The sequence below is a fragment of the Nelumbo nucifera genome, chromosome 5 (assembly GCF_055504915.1).
Source record: "Nelumbo nucifera cultivar China Antique chromosome 5, China Antique-T2T, whole genome shotgun sequence".
Lineage (NCBI taxonomy): Eukaryota > Viridiplantae > Streptophyta > Magnoliopsida > Proteales > Nelumbonaceae > Nelumbo > Nelumbo nucifera.
The window spans coordinates 17,355,944-17,376,894 of record NC_142653.1 but is presented as its reverse complement, the minus strand read 5'-3'; the positions used below and the strand labels follow the sequence as shown (position 1 = coordinate 17,376,894).

The 20,951-nt window shown below is 38.0% G+C and overlaps 1 protein-coding gene across 2 annotated transcripts; it reads left to right on the top strand.

Annotated features, from left to right (window-relative positions):
* The first annotated feature begins 2,220 nt into the window (after positions 1-2,220).
* On the top strand, positions 2,221-20,285 carry LOC104595512 (serine/threonine-protein kinase CTR1-like). 2 transcript variants are annotated; one of them, XM_088887717.1, is made up of 17 exons: positions 2,221-2,454; positions 2,659-2,793; positions 3,349-4,227; positions 4,629-4,927; positions 5,006-5,150; positions 6,677-6,792; positions 10,447-10,655; positions 11,470-12,018; positions 12,180-12,220; positions 13,296-13,364; positions 17,769-17,869; positions 18,003-18,087; positions 18,194-18,292; positions 18,374-18,442; positions 18,932-19,063; positions 19,191-19,285; positions 19,574-20,285. In XM_088887717.1, the coding sequence occupies exons 3-17, from the start codon at positions 3,550-3,552 to the stop codon at positions 19,668-19,670; spliced, it is 2,784 nt and encodes a 927-aa protein (XP_088743843.1). In that variant the 5' UTR covers positions 2,221-2,454; positions 2,659-2,793; positions 3,349-3,549; the 3' UTR covers positions 19,671-20,285. The 2 variants fall into 2 exon arrangements, with proteins under 2 accessions (XP_088743843.1, XP_088743844.1); XM_088887718.1 differs by having other exon boundaries at positions 2,659-2,797.
* Positions 20,286-20,951: the final 666 nt, after the last annotated feature.

Below are 20,951 nucleotides of genomic sequence, written 5' to 3'. Positions count from 1 at the left end.
TTCTTATTACTTCTACCCATGTCCTTTTTGTTATACCCTTCGCTCTTCTATCCCCTTAATTAATGTGCAATAAATCGTTTATTCTAATTGGTACAATTGGTGGTCTTATATGCTTGTGCTTAGACCACCATAGCCTACTCTCACTCTCATTTTATCACCTATTGAAGTTACTCATAGGTTCATATGGATAACTTCCATTCATCAATCTTAGCATTCACATTATTGCCACTTTCATTTTCTAAACATGTTTTTTGATTGTCAAACATTTTTGTCCTTACAACATAGTTGGTTAAGGCTTACTTACCTTCTTTATGCCAATGACCTAGGACACTTTTTTTTTGCAATTTGAGATACAAGTTTGAACTCTGAAAGATTCAACTTTTGACCTCAAGCTTCCTCATACTCCTTCAAGGGATTCATAATCATCAATCCTTCTAAGACATTGGCTCTAGAGAAGATGTACGAGTCATTTGCATAAAAAAGGTGAATGATAATAGGGCAATTTTGATTTAACGGAATAATGGAGATGCCACTTGTGTTATGTAGGTTTTGGAGATACATAGATGGGAATTCAACATACAAGAGAAAATGATAGGGTGATAGAGGTTCCTTGCCTCGGGCCTCTATATGGAACAAAAGTTTTACTTAGGCTATTGATGTATCGCGATCTATCTGCTCTCACGTGTCTAATGACTCGGACGCTGATTCAGATGCTAGACTCGTTAGTGGCCGAGTTGTGTTAGGCCGAACTAACGATGGTCGAACTGTATTGTTCTACAAGAGAGGTAGGATTAGAGTGCCTAGGTTGTTTTTACCCAGGGTGGGCACTCCGATGCTTAATTCAGCGAACTGTATTGAGAGTTCTTAAGAGATAAGAGAATGTGAGAGCTCAATCGCACATACCTTCTCAGGTGAAAATGAAGGCTTTATATAGATGTGAGTGGCCTGAGACCTCTTGCAACGAGTCTTAGGTTATCGCGGAGCCATTTCCGTTCACTCGGGAGAATAATTACATTGGTTACATAATTTGTGCAAGGGTTGCGGTTCGTTCGATTAACTTTGATGCGTGCAATGCTAGGCCAGCCCAACGGTTGACTCATTAGTACTCCAAAGATCTCGGACTGGCAATGGATCTAATGAGACAAGTCAACAGGCTCGCCCTGCAGGTCACCAAAGGTACTCCTTGTAGCTCGGCCGGTCTCTGAAGTAGGTCGCTATTTGTTGGAAGACTTATTAGCCTGGCCTGGACGAGGTATTTGAGGTCAGCTTGGGCAAGGTGCTACAGGCCGACTTGCTGGGGTGATCTGCTTACTCAACGCCGATGTATCACTTGAAAGTCATGTATCACGATGTAATTCGGAAGACCAAATTACCCCTCATTAGCTACCATTTACTATAATTTAATAAAAAATTGGAGAAAATACATTGCAGATCCAATCAATGAACTTAGACGCAAGCCCCAATTTTCCCATCACCTCTTTAACAAAATACCATTTAATTCTACCGTAAACTTTATTCATGTCCATCTTTATTTTCACAAAACTTTGTTTTTGCCTAGCCATCTTTATAAAATGTATAATTTTATGTGATGTTAAAATATTATAAAAAATAAGTCTATTGGATAGAAAAGCATTTTAGCTCAAATTAGTATTTTTTTGTGATGATGGTTTTTAACCTTACTAAAATTTTTGCAATTATTTTAAAAATAGTATTACATAAATGGATAGGTATGAATTGAGAGGCATCTTCTAGATCCTTGTGCTAAGAGCCCGGAAAAAAAATCACCGGTAGCTAGAATAATATCCTTCTCAATTATTGCCCAATACTTTTGGAAGAAAGAATTGGGAAAACCCTAAAAAGCTTCTGTTCTCATTAAGACCTCTTTGAATTTTAAGGCTTATTCTTATCCTCTATGACATTTATTTTCTTGTATGTTGTACCCAAATTTTATTTTTGTTCTTTTGCTTTTTTTCTTAGCTATTTGCAGCCAAAAAGCACTTCTCAAAAGCTCACTATAAAAAAAGCTCCTTTATTCATACCCCTTGATGGAATCCTCTATTACATATTTTTCCTTTTATGTCATATCAAAATTTTATTTCCGTTTTCCTTTACTTTGTTTCTTAGGTATTTGCAGCACAAAAGTACTTTACAGAAGCTTAATATGAAAACAAGCTCCTTTGTTCATCCCCCTTCACAAGTATCTAAAAGAAAGATGGAATCCACCTGTGAAGCCCTACACCTTTTAGGCTTTGTCACATGCAACAGTGGGAAATAGAAAATAATGGAAGAAGGAAACTTGTGCTGGTCATACCAACTTCAGCCATATAAATCAGACCCCTTTGCTTATGTGCTTCATGGTTTTAACTATTTAACTTTTGGGAATGGTTGGAATTAAATCCTGTTTTATCGTAAGATTGTTTCTTAGCTTTCAATCAGAGATTGCTCATACAGAGGGTAAGCTTCAATCAGTTGCGTTTCCTGTTCTGATCTCTCTCTCTCTCTCTCTCTGCTTTTCGATATGTTTCTTGCTTTCTGAATCACCACCCTTCACCACTTCTAGTGTTTCCATTGCTTTGAAATGTTCTAGTGTTCTTGTTTTTCAAGGAACGATTGATTCTGTTACTTCTAAATTCTAAGGGATGTTTTTGTTATTTCCAGGAAATCGAAGGAGGTTACGCACATTACCTCAAGAACGAGGGATGCTTTTTTGCTTTTGTATGAATTATGACCATGTTGTTGTTGGTTTCACTTTCACTCACCGTTAACGATAGACGACAGTGTTCTTGTGCTCTGGTGTGTAAGTTCTTTTTTAGATTATATATATTATATATACAGCAGTGCTTAGTGCGCATTCCTGACCTTTATGCTTACGTGTACCTGCAAGCATCCTTTAGTGCTCACGTGTAAGCAGGGGTGCGCAATTGCGCAGAGGCGTTCGTTAGTATTTCGCGCTTATTTTTTGTTCAAGTTTCAACCGCTTTCGTCGTCCACTTCAGGGAGTTTAAAAAATGATCTAAATCAGAAATTTGAACTCCTCTGCGGTATCGTGAATCGTGAGCTTATCATTGTTGATGGATTTGCGAAATCGGCTCTCGCACTCTCTTTTCCTCTGCAAAACCGCTTCCATAAATTGTCTGAAACCGTTTTACAAATCCAAGCGACGAATGATAAGCTTATTGATGATTCCGAGCTCTGCAAAACCGCTTTTGACATTTCTTCCCCGAAATTCAGCTCTGCTTCCTCTTTGTTTGAAGTGAAGCCACTGACAGTTGAGAAGAGTCTGACACTGGTTATTTGTTTTCTTTTTTTTTCTTTTTATTTGATTCTTTCTTTCCGATCCGGTTTGAGTGGTGCGGAAGCAAAACACCTTTGCTGCTCTGTTGTTTCTCGTCCACCGAGGTTTGGGAGAAACTTGCACAGCTTTGACGACCAATTAGGGTTTGGCGTCACTGCAAGTGGGGAGGAAGCTGTTGTTCTTCACGGAGAGCGCGAATAGACCGAAGACTGAAAGGAAGTTCGAGCGTGTGTTGTCTCGTGAGACTCGTGAAGATGCCTCACCGGACTACCTATTTCTTTCCGAGGCAATTTCCAATACAAGGAAATGATGCTTCGTTCAAGCTGTTACACCCGGATCACGAGAATAAGGATTCGAAAGGAGCTGGTAATGTCGAAAATGACGGAAAAGATCAGAAGTTCGCCAAGGAGACCAAAATTGGCAAGAATCTAGCTGCGCCAGATCTTTTCACGGGCGGAAGTCTTAAATTTGGGAAGCAACTTGCGGCTTTCGGCGATTGGTTGGCTGATAGAAAGGTAGATCGTGCCGTTCACGAGAACCCGAAATCTTGCGATGAGGACAGGCGGCTCTTGCTTCAACCGGAGCAACCGCCGGAGACGATCGTCATCCAGGATCTGGTTCCTGGCCGGCAGGTGTTGTCACGTCGGCTGTCGAGTGATAGTAGTTATTCCGGAATCCTGTTCTCCGGGGCCACTGTTGACGAGAATGTCTCCACGGATGCAAAGGAGTCGCAGCTGTCAAGCAGGCAGGAGGACGACGAGGAAACCAGAGAGGTTTTAGCACAAAAGTCACGGGAAAGCTACTATTTGCAGCTTTCGCTCGCTGTTCGGCTCACGTCTCAAGCATCTCTGGCTGACGGACCCGTGTTTATTCAAGATACAGAGACCGCCGGCTTTTCTTCTGATATGGAGGCCGTTTCTTATCGCCTCTGGGTAAGCAAAGTCTTGTTCTTTCTCCACCTCTCCCTACTTCTACAAATGAATTTCTGCGATAACTATTTGTCTCTGGTTCATTTGTCTTAGTTGTTTCTACTTTCGACCTAGTAATTCCTAGAAGTTTTTTCGCTGCTCTCTTGGGGGGTGGCGGGGTGGGTTATTGGAAATGAATGAACTAATTGGTGGTTATTTGAATTAGCTCTAGTAGTTTAGTGTTGTCTTGATATTGGATTGGAGAAATTTTGTCTGGTTTAGTGGAGATCGGCGGAACTAGTGTAAGAGTAGCTTGAAATTAATTTTTTTCTTATTTGCAATTTCCTTGGAATCATGTTCTATTTGTCATCTTATGGACTGGAATTTGAGATACTTAAGCATTTCATTTTTCCTGCATTTTGCAGGTAAGTGGATGTTTATCTTATTCCGACAAGATATCAGATGGGTTTTATAACATTCTGGGGATGGATCCGTATTTGTGGGTGATGTGCAATAAGTTGGAGGAAGGTAAAAGGCTACCATCTTTGGTTTCGCTTAAAGCTATTGATCCTAGCGATTCATCAATGGAGGTTGTGCTTGTTGATACACGTGGAGATTCACGCCTCAAGGAGCTTGAGGACAAAGCACAAGAACTTTATTATGCTTCAGGCAACACCTTACTATTGGCAAAGAAGCTTGGAAGACTTGTTTCTTTCTACATGGGGTAAGTCTTAACTACTGCATCACTAGAACTGATTTTTCTTGATTCTCTGTTCTATGCTTACTTTGTTTGAATTTGAAGGGGTGCTTTTCCAATGGAGCGGGGTGATCTTCACATGCACTGGAAATTGATTAGCAAGGGATTGAGGGATTACCAAAGGTGTATTCTGCTCCCGATTGGCAGCCTATCTATGGGACTCTGTAGGCATCGAGCTATTCTTTTCAAGGTGATGTACCTTCAATTGGTGTATTCCAGTTTTTACCTTTTATGACTTTTATTCATCTTAATTTTCATCCATAGTTCAGATTTCAAGTGCCTAGCTAATATTAACTCTCTAATATATTGTTTTGAACTGCAGTATGATAACTTCTGATGAAGTATAAAAGCTAAAAGATGATTGTTTGAGCATAATATTGCATGAGGCTGTGGAATGTTGATACATTCACTAGATAACAAGAATACTTGTTTGATGAAAGTAGTTTCTTATTTACCTTATTGCTTGTTGTTTTAAAACCAAAAATGGGAAAATTAAGTAGGTTTGATTAGTTATATGTTGTGCAGTTGAGTGCCAACAATTTGCTTGTTTTAAGTTATTAATATCAGTTCCTTAAAATAATACCACTGAAGCTAATATAAGCCAGTTCCCAAGAATGCTGTTGAAGGCAGTGTGATTGATTTCCTTCTTTGAGGCTAGATGACTGACGGACTGGTGACTGGACATGGACCTAAACTTTGGCACCTTTTTTTTGCACACAGTGACCCCTTGTGGGCATCCTCCACAATATTCTTGTCCTCAACTCAAAACTTTTATCGATCAATCTAGAACGTGGTTCAAATCACTTCTAACACTGATCTTCCGAAAAGGTTAGTAAAAATGTTCTGTGACATTAGCCTTTGAAAATCTTGAACCTCTTTAATTGAACACCTTGCTATTGTTTTGCATAAGAAACAGAATTAGGGATTATTTCTTCCCTTTGTGAAGCAGTCAGCTGTGACAATCAGCATGTTGGCACGAAGTTGAGCACGGTTCATATGATGCAGGCTAATTCTTAATGCTGCAAAATTTTCATTTGTCAATTGAAAATTAAACAAGCCATACTGACAAAACAAATTAAGCAGACCATTTAATTACACACAACTAAAGAGAGTTTCCTTGATTTTTAGATCATATAATGGCTATAATTTGCAGCAGTGAGTTTACAGCTTTGAAGCTTTAGTGCATCTGAATCTACCTTTTAGGCCTTGTTTGTTTGCAGTGCAGTTTCATTTGCACTGGTGCAAAAGTATGGGAGTGCAAATTCTGGTTTACTTTTGCAATAGGTTTTACTTTGTTTTGTTTGTTTGCAGTGCAAGTGAAGTAAAATAAAACCTGAACCAAAGTAAAGTAAATTCAGATGCTTAATGGAATCTGAGGCACTTAGCTCGATAAAGGCACCTGCATATCCTATTGAGCTCATTACATTCACCTTCTTCAAAATATTCTCATTTCACTATATCCTATGAATAGAGAGTGAGACATTTCAGGCAGATTGAAGGGTATTAACAAAATAAAAACCAGTGAAGTTAATGACTAATATATTCAAGCATGCATTGAAGAAAACATATTTCTTTTGTCAATCATGACAAAACAATAATTTTCTGTTTGTAGGATGCTAACTTGAACAGTGAGGATATGATGTATGTTATATCCTGTTAATGCCATCTATTGTGTGGTATATGATCCTGATGGTTGTTTTGCTTATTGATATGCAGAAATTGGCTGATTATGTTGGCCTGCCTTGTCGAATAGCCCGTGGTTGCAAATATTGTGTAGCAGATCATCGGTCTTCTTGTCTTGTAAAAATTGGGGATGATAGGCAATCATCAAGGTCAGAAATTGCTTTCCTTTGGGGGGTCACAGGAACTTTAAGAAACCCATAAGTTCTGGAAACCCATGAACTTTAAGAACAGGCTTTTCCTTTTTTTTTTGGGGGGGGGGGTGCTGTTCTACGTGAATCACTTGAACATTCTCAAATATGTTATTGTGTATCCTGTATTCCAGTTGTTATCAGTTTTAGTAAACTGGATAATTTTAAAGATCATTGGCATTTTTTATGCTTTCTCTTCTTTTTTTTTTCAATACTTGCATTAGCAACAAATATGTTAAATTTCTTTTTGTTGTATGTCACAAGTTTTTCTGGATTCTTTGCTATGAATAATGTGAACATGCTTTCCTTCTCCATTGCATGTTTTCTGCCTTGTAATTTCTATTATGTTCTTTAGATTGTGATTTGTTGAGGACATTATGAAAATTAGATAATGAAATATTGGAGGATTAGTAATGTAGGACAAGAAGGAGAAAATCTTACTGAGGTGAACGTGGTGGAAAGAAGAGGGAGAATTAAGGATTTGAATTATGAGTGGAAGAAAGAAGAGAAAGAGAAGAAATAGTGCACTTTTAGAAGAAAAAGGGAGAGAAGAGAGAAGGAAGAAGATCACAATATTATCCATAGGTAACCTCAAGATAAACTTTTCATTCCATTAACTCCATCCTTCAAATTCAATTATGATGACTCTGTTTATAGACTAAACATGAAAGCACAGATCTTCCTTTATAGACTCCTATTTCAACTATAAAAATGACCTAAAACAAACTCTAACTTTAAAACTGAGGAATCTCAACAACTAACCCACAAGGACACTCAAATAAGGACTCTTAACTCCTAAAGCAACTCTAAGGCTCAGTGTGGAAGGAGTGCTAATAGAAATATGTAGAGTGCAAATCCTTGTATTTTGTATTATTTTATATATATTTGTACTGTACATATTTGTATTTGTACTCTTTCAAAATTGAGTCTATGGCTCAGTTTGGAAGGAGTACAAATACAAATATATAGAGTGCAAAACCTTGTATTTTGTATGTATTTGCACTGTACATATTTGTATTTGTACTCCTTCCAAACTGAGCCTAAATAACAATTAGGGGTGCCAATTGGGTGGGTTGGGTTCGGGTTAAGCTTCAACCCAACCCATCTAACCCATCAACCCATTAAGGACCCGTTAAGATAAAATTAAATGGGCTGGGTTCAACCCAAATCTGCCTTAACCGAATCCAACCCATCCAATCCATTAATCTTTTAATTCATGGAGACATACGTAAATTGTAGAAAAAACATACAAAATGCAAAAAATAACAAAAATCATAGAAAAACATAGGAGTTGAAGAAAATAACAAATTTTGCAAAAAAAAAGGAAATTAAAAAAAAAAATAAATTGCAGAATAATAATATAAATTACAAAAAATTACAACATAAATTGCACAATAATAACAAAAAATACAGAAAATGGAAAAGACAAAAAGAAAAATATAGAAATTACAGAAAATATAAAATTATAGATAATCATTAGAAATTATAAAAAAATCACAAAATATGCAGAAAAAACAGATATTATAGTAAAATATAAATAGATGAGAATATATTGTTCTCTCTCTCTCTTTTTGATATATTTTGAAGGGCTACACAACGGGGGTAGCCCATCCTCCAACCCATAACCCCCCAACCCAGGTGCAGGTGGGATTTGATCCCAAGTCTCTGTTATGACCGGCAGGAGACCTTAACCAACCAGCTGGTTGGCACCTTGCACATTGTTCTTTCTCTATAAATATAAAATAATACTGTGTATTAATATTTCAAACACGTTCCAGTGTGATCCTAAGATAGTTTATTTCCCTCTATATAAAAAAAACGGCTTTCGCTGAACCAATGAGCTTCGGGAACTGGGCCAGATTAACAGATAGCATTTAACTTGCTAGTGTTCTTGGAGAGAGATGATGAAGAAAAGTGCAGACTGAGAGAAAATAGGATTGAAGAAGCATGGACTCGAGAAGACGAGAAGTTGACTGCTCACATTAGGAAATATGGCCACTGGAACTAGCATGAACTTCTAAGATTTTCTAGTAGGAAAGCATGCATGGAGATACTTCATCAACAAGAATCTGGTCTTATGCTTCATTTGGTTTTTCATGAATGATTTTTGACATTATTCAACTTTGACTTGAAGAAGAAATCAAGGAATTTCTGCAACTTTTGCTGTTGGCCAGATGGAAGAGGGGCGGGTGAGATACAATGGATAGAGTTGTATCTGGTGATGGAGTGGACAAAATAGTTAAACCATTTGGATCACTGCTCTGAGTTCATGCCGTAACAGTTCTGATTTGCATGGTGGTAATGCTTTGGATTGCTTCTGATGAGTTCATCCTGGTTAGGATTGAGATTATGATTTCTAATGAACAGAGAGAGAGAGAGGTAATCTATGCTAAAAATTTCCTCTAGTTACCATCTTCAACCTCCGATTAGGGTTAGATCTTAGGGGGAAGGGGGAGAGAGAGAGAGAGACAGAAGGGAAGGGGGTGTACAACAAAATACTGAAACGGGAAGGGAAGAGAGTGAAAATCGAAACTGAAAAAATCCCAATTTGTTAATGGTTACCCGCTGGATAACCATAGTCCAACCCACCCGAACCATTAATTTTTTCTTTCTTGGGTTACCCGACCCGTCAATCACACGGGATTAAATGATACAACCCAACCCATAAGCTAATGGTTGGGTTAAAAATTACTACCCCTACAATTAATAATCCTATTAAAACTAACTTATTGTAAAGACACTAGAAATTACTCAAAACAAAACCACAGTTTTACTATAAGTAGCAAACACTTAGAAATTAAATAGTAATTTCATTTTTATTAATAACAGCAAATTTCTATAAGACTTTTTTTTTTAAAATTAAGGTATGATTTATATTAACTGAAAATGTATCAAAGATTACATCAACCCTTGTATACCAAGGCACTGTACAAATGGATGAGCATACAAAAAGTATGCTAATTACAAAAAAAATGCAACTGTTAGTCATTCATTTACAGCATCCACAAAAAAAAGAATTCTTTCCCAATGATTTGTAAACTTCTGCTGATTCATGTCATTTAACTCCTCCAAAACCCTGGCCCATTCAATCAAGCACCTCTCCACTCTCCCAATCAATCTTTCTATCTCTGTGACCTATTAGCTGAATATTCTACTGTTTTGTTCTGTAAGACTTAAAAACGCTACTTCTAAGACACCAACAGACTTGAAAATATATATTTAAGAGACTTGTAAATACTAAATCCCAACGCACCCAAAAGTTATGAAATTGCTGTTGGATGAGGACTTGAAAATAAATTTTAGGAGACTTGTAAATACAAAATTCCAAAGCACCCGAGAGTTATGAAATTGCTGTTGGATGAGGAGTTGTGAGAAAACTGATTTCTTTCTTCGTGGATTTTTTTCCTTGCTTCCATGCCTGCATCAGTTAGTCACACTGGAAACTTGTACGTCTATATTTTTCTTAATTCCAAGTGCATGAAATGCTTATATGTTGTATATGATTTTATAGGTACTTCTAGAATACTATTTCTTCTAATATTATAAAGTTCACTTATGATTCATGCTTCTTAATTCTGTGTTATTATGTTTATGCACACATATATATTTTGGCAGGGAATATGTAGTTGATCTAGTTGGAGAACCAGGAAATGTTCATGGTCCAGATTCCTCAATTAATGGAACTTTACTTTCGCCAGTGCCTTCACCATTCCAAATTTCTCCTAAAAAATTTTTCCAACAATCAATTATCAATAAAACCTCCTGTAGACAAATTCTAAACCTGGAGAGCATCTGCAATCTTCCCAAAGATTCTCGAAGTTCAGGTATTATCTGGTTTGTATACCCAGAAAACATTTTTTAATCTTGTGAGATCTTTGTTTACTATTATTTCTAACACATGTCACATAAATTTCATTGATAAATATTTAATTGAATGAAAGCCTTCAGAAGTTTTGGGCTTGGATACATTACTATGGCAAAGAGAAATTGTAGGAATACAGAAACCCCAACAATCCGTGCATCAGATGATAGAAATACTTCAAGTGATATTTGAATATCTTTGAAATCCAAGTTCTGCATTTAAATGTATGTTGAGGTTGTGAATTGGGGAGTATTATTTATGCCTCCTAATACAGTGTAGGCAATTAAGTAGGGGGCAGAAACCTTTAACAGAATCTGCTTCTGATTGTAGGCGTACTTTGAAGTGGTATCTAGGCAATAGTGTCCAAGCTAAGTTACATTACAGAGTATCATTGAGATTCTGACACTCAGGATTATATGATTTCATATCTTTGCTTTTTTAATCAAACTTTCAAATTATTAAGACAATGCTTCCATCTTATTCATAATTAGAAACTCAGATGCATATGTTGTGTTAAACGTCGGTTCTTCTTTTTCATCCCTAGGTTTGCATGCCCATTGAGATTTATTAGCAGGAGTCAGCACACATGTGGCACATGTGCTCATGTATATTATTCAATAATGATGTGGCGCATATGATATAAACTTTATTAGAATGTGCTTTTTGAATTCTTTGTGAATGTTTGTGCAACTTAAGTTGGAATACACATATTCAATTGTTTACCTACCAAAAAGGTGCAAAATTTTTAAACTAATGATCTTTCCCAAAAAATACAGAAAATCCACTTCCAGTTAATAACTATGGAGATAGGCCTCCAACATGCTTGGATAAAGAAGTCCAATCAATTCATAGCAGTAAATTCGTTGAGGATTTGAAGCTTTCCATATGTGTACTGGGTGATGAAGCTTGTGAAAGATCGGAATCATCAGCAATGCCTTTGGAGTTCAAAGATAACAGTAATAGTTGCATTGAAAGCCAGGCACTGCTGCCTTCTATACAGCACTGTGCATCAGAAACTCTGGATGCTGTTCCAGGAATGTCAGTACATGGACGTTCTAGACTAGATGGAGACAAATCTCCCGTTCAAGAATCTTACAGGAAAGAGTTGGTTGCATATGAAACTCCTATGAACAATGCAATAAAGCAACCTAAACTTGAGGGGTGTAGTCAAATGGAATTGTCAGAAACTGAAAGCAGACCTGAGAATCAAGGTGGTATTGCTACTACCACTATCCCAAGATATTTGAATCTTGAACCTTCTCTTGCAATGGACTGGCTTGAGATATCATGGGATGAATTACAGATAAAGGAGCGTGTTGGTGCTGGTACGAATTTGTTTTTGCTATTGACTTGTAGAACAATCTTTTAAATTTGGACACTTTTTTTCTTATTATTGTTTTCATTCTATTACATTTTCTCATTTACGTGGGGAAATTCTCGGGTGTCCCTGATTGTTCTGATTTTCTTGTTACACTTTGTTATGTAGGTTCATTTGGAACAGTGCATCGTGCTGAATGGCATGGATCGGTTAGTATATTAACATTATAATTTGTTAGTATTAAGTTACTTGTTATGTTGCAGGCTTGCATCTCTCTCTCTCTCATGTTCTGTGGCACTGATGTCCTAGGCAGTTTTGTACCTTTCAGAAGGCAATTCATTATTTCATATTGCATGTGTTGTCCAATTTTAGTATATTGTACATTCTAATTTATTAATACCTTTCAATAATCATGCTTCCTCCATAAACCCTTCTATGTACATACTAGAGGTGAGCAAATGGGTAGGTTCTACCTGGAACCGAATGGAACCGACCCTACCCAATCTGTTACAGACTTACAGGGTAGGGTCTGGTTCCAAATTCTTGGAACCGACCCCTATCCAGGTCGGTTCTAGGGTCTAGGGGTTTACCCTACCTGAACCGACCTTGGTTGGCCTTAGTGGAACCGGCCTTGAAATAAACTCCAAAATATTTTTAAGCACATGAAGGTTTGAACTCAAGCACTCATTGTTACAAAAGCCATGGTCTCACTTGACCATTGAGTTACTTAAGTAATTTGATCATTTGTTTTCATTTTAATATTTGAATGTGTATAATAAATAATGTAAAAGGTAATATTTATAAAATTTAAATTATAATATGATAAATTTTGAACCGTATGTAATATATTATAATAATCTACATATTAAGTTACTCAATTTAATCAATAAACATAATGTAAGTTTTAAATTATATATTATCATTATTGAAAATCAACTTTTTAAAGGATATGTTTTATTTTTTTAAGAGGGAGAGTAAATAAAGAACAGGTTCCACGGGTAGACCCTGGAACCGATCTTCACAGGGTAGGTTCCAGTTCCAAAAACTTGGAACCGACCCCTACAGGGTAGGTTCCAGGTTCTGCCATGGAACCAAACCGACCCATGCTCACCCCTAGTACATACATCTATGGATGTACATTTTTCCCCTCCTTTCCTTTTTTTGTATTTAAGGGATGTACTATGATGTATTTTCTTTGGTGACTCCTACCTTCCCATATTTTGTTTATTGAACTAGTTTTCTGGCTATAGTTTATCAAATTTTTTACCGAAATATGAAATGCAGGACGTTGCTGTGAAGGTTCTATCGATTCAAGATTTTCACGATGATCAATTGAAGGAGTTCCTGAGAGAGGTAAGAAAATGGTAAATATGAAAAATACAATTATTTATCATTAGCATCATCTCATCTTCCAAGACTAGTATATGTATTTGGGATTGTCTACGACCAGTGGTTTTATTGTGTCACCTGTCATCCAATATATTCAAGGAAAAATCCATTTTTTTTTTTGAAAAAAGCAAGTTAACTTTATTAGAAACTCTATAATCAAGATACAACAAGCCCCCAAGAGGCAGGCTCCCCAGCCGGGCAAAAAGACCATAATACAACAAGATTACAGCTCCCACAAGCTTCTAGCTCTCATCAAGGACCCGAAGATGTTAGGTTGAAAGCCTTTAGCAGCTGCAACCCAAGACACCGGTTTTCCAAAGGAAAAGGACACCAACTCCTCCACCCCCGTTGACTCTTTGTGAAACACCCTTCTATTCCTTTCATCCCAAACAGTGCTGACCATTGCAGCAGGCAAGGACAGCCAGACACATTGAGTTAACTTCGAGAGACCAGGAAGGCTCCAGCCCCACAGAAGATCCAGGAGATAGCTAGGCATAACTCAGGAAACGCTGACTGCAGAGGGATAGTGCCACCAAAGCCAAGAAGTCACAAGACAAAGCATGAAGAGATGATCTGAATCTTCAAGCCCCTGCCCACAGAGCACACATCATTGATCCAGGACCTGCAGACCCCTTCTAACCAGATTCACCTTAGTGAGGCATGTATTTAGAGTTGCAGCCCAAACTAAGGCATTAATTTTAGAGGGGGAAACAGGCTTCCAAATATTTGAAGCAGGAACTCTATCAAGAGTACAGTTGGCCAGGGAAAGAGCAAAAGACTTCACAGAAGACAGCCCAGCAGCAGTCCCATTCCAGATCCAAGAGTCCACACTAGTGTCTAACCTGTCCAGAGAGCATCTGAAGAAGATCAGCAAAGCTCTCCAGCTCCCAATCTTGAAAGTCCCTTCTAAACAAAGGATTCCAGACCATAGTGATCCCCTGGACATCATAGCATTCAGCCACCATAGCTTCCTGGTCCAAGCTAACTGAAATAACTTTGGGAACAGCTTAGCTAAAGGACAGAAGACAGCCCAGCAGCAGTCCCATTCCAGATCCAAGAGTCCACACTAGTGTCTAACCTGTCCAGAGAGCATCTGAAGAAGATCAGCAAAGCTCTCCAGCTCCCAATCCTGAAAGTCCCTTCTAAACAAAGGATTCCAGACCATAGTGATCCCCTGGACATCATAGCATTCAGCCAACATAGCTTCCTGGTCCAAGCTAACTGAAATAACTTTGGGAACAGCTCAGCTAAAGGACAGTTAGAGCACCAAGGGTCCTTCCAGAACGCCAGCCTACAGCCATTTCCAACTTTTGGCTTGATTCCTATGCAAAAACTAGGGAGGAGGTTCATAATTTTCAATCAAATCAAACAGCCAAAAGAGGGAAGAGAACTAGTAGTTATATACCCAAGCCATATTTAGCGGCAATTAGGCTTCTCCACCAGTAGTTGTCTATCCGAGCCATATTTAGCAGCAACTAAGCTTCTCCACCAGCTAAAGGATAGTCAGAGCCAAGGTTCAAAATTTCGATACGATACACCATGTATCGGGTGTATCGTATCGGTGGCTGAACGAAACACCTTTTTAAAGGATTTTACAGAAACTTAGCCTTTTGTGTTAATTACCCTTAAAACCAACCCCCTGGTGAAAATATCAGAGCAAAAAAATGTAGTATTTTATAGTATCAAAACAGCCGATACGCATGTTCGTGCATATCAGGTATATCGATACTTTAAACCATGGTCAGAGAACCAAGGGTCCTTTCAGAACGCCATCCTACGACCATTTCCAACTTTTGGCTTGATTCCTATGCAAAAACTAGGGAGATGGTTCATAATTTTCAACCAAATCAAGCAGCCAAAAGAGGGAAGAGAACCAGTAGTTATTCAGTCTCCCCTATCTGAGCCATATTTAGCAGCAATTAGGCTTCTCCACCAGATGCCTCTTTCAGTCCCAAACCTCCAAATCCATTTTCCCAACAAGGCATGATTGAAAACCTTTATCCTCCTAATCTCCAGGACTCCATGGTCTTAGGAGAGCAGACCTGGTTCCAATTTACCAACTGTTTTTTTGTCCTCCTCTCGATCCCTCCAAAGAAAGTCCCTCTACAACTTCTCAATTCTTTGAGCCACCTTCGAGGGATTGAGAAAAGGGAAAGAAAGTAAGAAGGGAGATTGGACAAGGAACTCTTCAGGAGTGTAATTCTTCCTCCAAGGGAGTATCCTCCTCCCAACCCCTCCGAAGAAAGTCCCTCTGCAACTTCTCAATTCTTTGAGCCACCTTCGAGGGGATCGGGAAAAGGGAAAGAAAGTAAGAAGGGAGATTGAACAAGGAACTCTTCAGGAGTGTAACTCTTCCTCCAAGGGAGACATACTTTGCCTTCCAAGAGGACTGTTTCTTCTCTAACTGCTCCAAGAAAGGTTTCCAAATCAAGGAAGAGCTACACTTAGCTCCCAAAGGCAGGCCTAGATACATTAGGCAAAAGACCAACTTGGCAAGCAAGAACCTCAGCCAAAGACAACATTCTCCACACTCCCACTGGGATGAGAAGAATTTTGTTCCATTTCACCTTCAGACCATCCACCACTTCAAATCAGAAGAGCACACCTAAGAGAACTTCCATCTGATCCACATTAGCATCAATAAACACAAAGTATCATCAGCAAGTTGCAGCACTTGGACTTTTTCTCTTTCTGGCACCACTTCAAAACCCTCCCACAAACCAGCCTCCCCCACTTGAAAGATGAGTTGGGTCAGAATCTCCATGTTGCAAATAAACATGAGGGGAGAGAGGGGTCCTCCTGATGGAGACCCCTAGAACTTTTAAAAAAAACCAGCTGATTCTCTATTTATCAGGATTGAAACTTCAGGTGATATGACACAGACCTTGATCTAGTTTCTCCACTTCTACCCAAAGTTCATTTTTTCCAGAGTGAAATTCAAACACCTCTAATTCACATGTCCATAGGCTTTTTCCAAGTCCAATTTGCAGATGAGGCCCGGTCTTCCTTCTCTCTTTCTTGAATCAATCAACTCAGTTGCCACCTCCTAGGAACAAAAGCACATTGATTTTCAGACACCACACTGCTTAGCACCTTTTTAAGCCTTTCTGCCAGCACCTTAGCCAAGATTTTATAAAAGCTATTAAGTAATCTGATTGGCCTGAAGTCATTTGATTCGAGAAAAGCCTTTCTGCCAGCTTACTTCTTTGAGCATCATACATTTTGGCCTTCCTATTGACCTTTTACAATTCTATCTTGCACAATTGTACTTCTCATCAGTAACACAGTGCCTACCATTAACATAATGATATATTCCATCTATTAAAAAATTTTGTGATAGTTATATGCATCTGTAACTAGTTGCCATTTAGATTTGTAGTCTTTACAATCTATTTATTTTTGTCTATGTTATAATGAAAACCATATTTAGGATTTAATATTTTTGACATAATCATCTATATATACATACATACATACATACATATATATATATATATATATTCAATTCTAACATTAATGTATAAATAGTACTAAAATTAATGCTCAAAAAGTAGAATTTGCTGATAACAGTTTCAGATGAATGCCTTGTGAAGAAAAGTAGAAGAAGCTGAAAGGTTTCAGCAGTAAAGAAGAAGAAGAGAGTGGGATGTTGCCAGAATTGAATGAGTCTGGCCGCCAGCCCCTCTTGGTTTATATACTTAAAATAAAAGAATGGAAGATTACAGGAATACCCTTAGTAGGGCGGCTACTTTAAGTGGCTGAACAGTCACAACTTAAAATAACATAAACTAATGGGCCTAAGGCCCAATTACTTCCTAACTTAACAACTTAAAAATAAAAAAATAAAAGGCTGGGCCAATAACTTAAAATCGGCCCAACTCAACACAAAACATTTAACACAAGCACACTATTGAGTTATTTTCCTTTTTCTCTGCTTCAACTATCAAGTTTTGACTTGATGACTCCTGTCTGCTATCTCATTCCACCTGGGGGCATATCAACTTTCAAAAGTACATGCCTCTGATAATTTATGTTCTTGTATTTACAGTATGGTAGGATTCATACTGTTCCATATATACTTGGTCATATTGTGCTGGAAAATTTCTACTTTTGTTACATCTGCTGTAAAATTTCATATTGTCCCATATATGTCATGTGAAGATGCTTTTACAATAATGCATATGCATAGAAGGTACAATATATACTGTGAAATAGTGTATTAAATTTTGTATATTTTTTTCACATTCTATCTGTTTCATTGGACTAGGAGGTCATGTCACTTTTGTGCCACCTGTGTTGTTCTCATACTTCTGTATCAGAGTTGTTTTGTTTAATTGCTTTTCACCTGGTCTTCAAAATTTTTTGCAGGTAGCGATAATGAAACGTATTCGCCATCCAAATGTAGTTCTTTTCATGGGTGCAGTTACAAAGCGTCCACATCTTTCAATAGTGACAGAATACTTGCCTAGGTATGCTTGCTATCTTATATATCTTTATCCTTCAGGAATGATGCTTAAATTCTACCCAAAACAGGACTGGCCCTTGAAATGCAACATTTTGATATATTTAGCCTTCTCTAAACTCTAAATCCTTGTGGAACAGGGGTAGCCTTTACCGTCTTATACACAGGGCAGCTGCTGGAGAAATCTTGGATAAAAAGAGGAGGTTACGTATGGCATTGGATGTGGTCAGTGGTGGTTGTTATAGTTGTTGTTGTTGTTATATTTTTTTTTCCCAGCTATGGTCAATCACCTCTATTGTTGGAATAAATTTATATTACTTACTTGATGTAGGCTAAAGGTATCAATTATCTACATCGTCTAAATCCTCCAATAGTTCACTGGGATCTTAAATCTCCTAATTTGCTGGTTGACAAGAATTGGACAGTTAAGGTGGGGATTAACCTCCAACTTTTAGCATTTCATTCTTAGCTTGTTACCAACATATCTTTATATTACAATTCCTGGATTCAGGTATGTGATTTTGGGCTATCGAGGTTTAAGGCAAACACTTTCATATCATCAAAGTCTGTTGCTGGCACGGTATGCATGCTTTAAACTCTCTGGATTTCTTTCTCCTCATTCAGAGATAATGTTCTTTCCATAAATCTAGGACATCCTGTATTTACCTGAAATTTTTCTTGATCCTCTACTGTGGGAACTCTTTTGGCTATAGGTGCCTTAGATGTGTTTCCAGTATGGTTTGAACATTGATTGCTATTATCCAATAATTGGTTGTTGTTAGTATGTAAAGGTTTGGGTTCAAAAGGCAGTAATTTCATGGATTTGCTCCACATTTTCCTCCAACATTTCCATGCATCAGTTGTTTAATCTCCTCTGAACTTTCTACCTGATTTCTGTTTTGATTGGTTGGCTCTGTGCAATTTCCATCTTAATATCAAACTTGTGATTCTTTTAACAGGAAGTTTTGATAGATGTGTTTTCATAGAATTCCATATTCTCTTAGTATTTAGTTACAAATTTTCTTCATAGTGCAATACTGGAATGTAACTCTCTTCCTTCCTGTTTCAGCCTGAGTGGATGGCTCCAGAATTTCTTCGTGGAGAGCCCTCAAATGAGAAATCTGATGTTTACAGTTTTGGAGTGATTTTATGGGAGCTTGTCACCATGCAACAACCTTGGAATGGACTCAGTCCGGCACAGGTATTATAATTGAGCATTTTGGTTCTATTATTTGCCTTTTCTGCTCTTAAGTGATTCATAAGACATGTGTGTGCTGTAGATTACATATTTATAGGTTTCTTCCAGGACTTACATATCAAATTTTCAGGTGGTTGGCGCTGTTGCTTTCCAGAACAGAAGACTTACTATCCCTCAGAATACTTGTCTTATGTTGGCATCCCTCATAGAGTCGTGTTGGGCTGAGTAAGTGTCAGACGCCATGTACCCTATGTACCTTCCAAAAACGTTTCAGTTGTCACACTGAGTTGGTTTCTAGCCAAACATAATAGCACTCTCAGTCGTTCTGAAAATGTCCTGATAAGTTGGAAAAAACATAAGTGCAAAGAGCAGTCAAATATAGAATCTGAATGAGGCAGGGTTGTGTCTGCAACTTAATTACCATGTTTTTAGTTGTATATAATATTCAGAAATGCTTCCTTTTCTATTCATGTTATTCTATGAAATTGCTAATAGTTTTATTTGCTTCAACAGTGACCCTAAGCAGCGACCATCTTTTGCAAGCATCGTTGAAACGTTGAAGAAGTTGCTGAAGTCTCCACTGCAGTTGGTACAGATGGGGGCCCAGTGAGAAGTCACATGAAGTGTTTCACTTTGTAAAGATAAGTAAAAACCTAGAGTAGTTGAATTTGCTAATTTCTGTGGGTTGATTTTGGGGGTTAAATTAACTAGGACTACCTTAAATGGGGGTATCTTCTCTCTATACACCGAAGGGTCTTACTACCACCCCTCTATGGGTTTCGGGTTCCCCTGGTTTTGTTGGTTATTATGAAGCAGTTAACCTTATGCAGTCTCTAATTCAGAGCGGAGCCTCTTCTTATCTCCCAGGATTTTTGATAGGGAGATGAGTCTATATAGTTGCACCCGTTTCTGCTTCCTGGTGACGCAATATATGATATCAGCTAACTATTTTTTCTTGCCAGTTCTGAAGTGCAAGGAAATGTTGTTCTCTTTCAATAATACTTCACCATTCAGTGAATGCCCTTCGTGTGCGTGTGTAATCACAGGGTGTGCTAACGTGTCTGAGCTTGATGTCACTGAAGGACAAATACAGTTGAGCTTTTGCTCGTGTATATCCTTCTGTACATGGAAGCCTGGTTTCTCTTTAGTCTTTACCTTGTGTTCTTTTGACAGTATTAACTGGGATTGAATGTAAAAGAAGATAAAAAAAAAGAAATTTCTTTTATTTGTTTGTTTGCTTTTGCCCCACTGTTTCAGTAATACACTAGGAAAATGCAGAAGTGTTCTGCTTCTGGCCGGTTAGGTTTATGCTTATGCAAATATGTTCCCAAAATCATTCTCTAGCTATAGGTCGTACCGTCGTAGAAAGACTTTGTTTGGGGATGGGCCAAGGGCGATGGGCATAAACATAATGATTTACACCCTCTATCTGCCCTCATCCTGGTCAAGAATCAAGATGGTATATGATTAACTGGTTGCAGGCCATGGCATCCTTGTCTATACCATGACAAATATTGTGAACTGACTGGTTGATGTAATGAAATGAGCTTGGTGATCGTTTAAATCGGAAACCTAATCCCAAGAATCACCTTAACTCTTACGAGTCCTCCAGGCATGCTTTTCACTGAATTCCGATTTGATTTCACTTCATGAATGACGGTTTTGGATGATTTGATCCCCCAACTTGACTCCTCGGCATAAGTTAGTCAAGATGATGAACTGATCACTGCGAATGTGGCTCATGCTTATCAGTCAAGTGACAATCCCTCTATTCAAGCGGTTTACTCCAATTAACTCTTTTGGTCCCCCTCCATATAGTGGATCTATTCATGATCTTTCTGTGATTCTTGCCCAAATTCTACTAGTAGTATCTTCATCTGAGTTTTGTTGA

Bases quoted from the DNA above. Each gene is read 5' to 3' on its own strand.
- LOC104595512 (XM_088887717.1), top strand. From the start codon at position 3,550: ATGCCTCACCGGACTACCTATTTCTTTCCGAGGCAATTTCCAATACAA. The intron at 18,088-18,193 runs GTCAGTGGTGGT...TACTTGATGTAG, and splicing joins TACGTATGGCATTGGATGTG to GCTAAAGGTATCAATTATCT. The intron at 19,286-19,573 runs GTAAGTGTCAGA...TTGCTTCAACAG, and splicing joins ATAGAGTCGTGTTGGGCTGA to TGACCCTAAGCAGCGACCAT.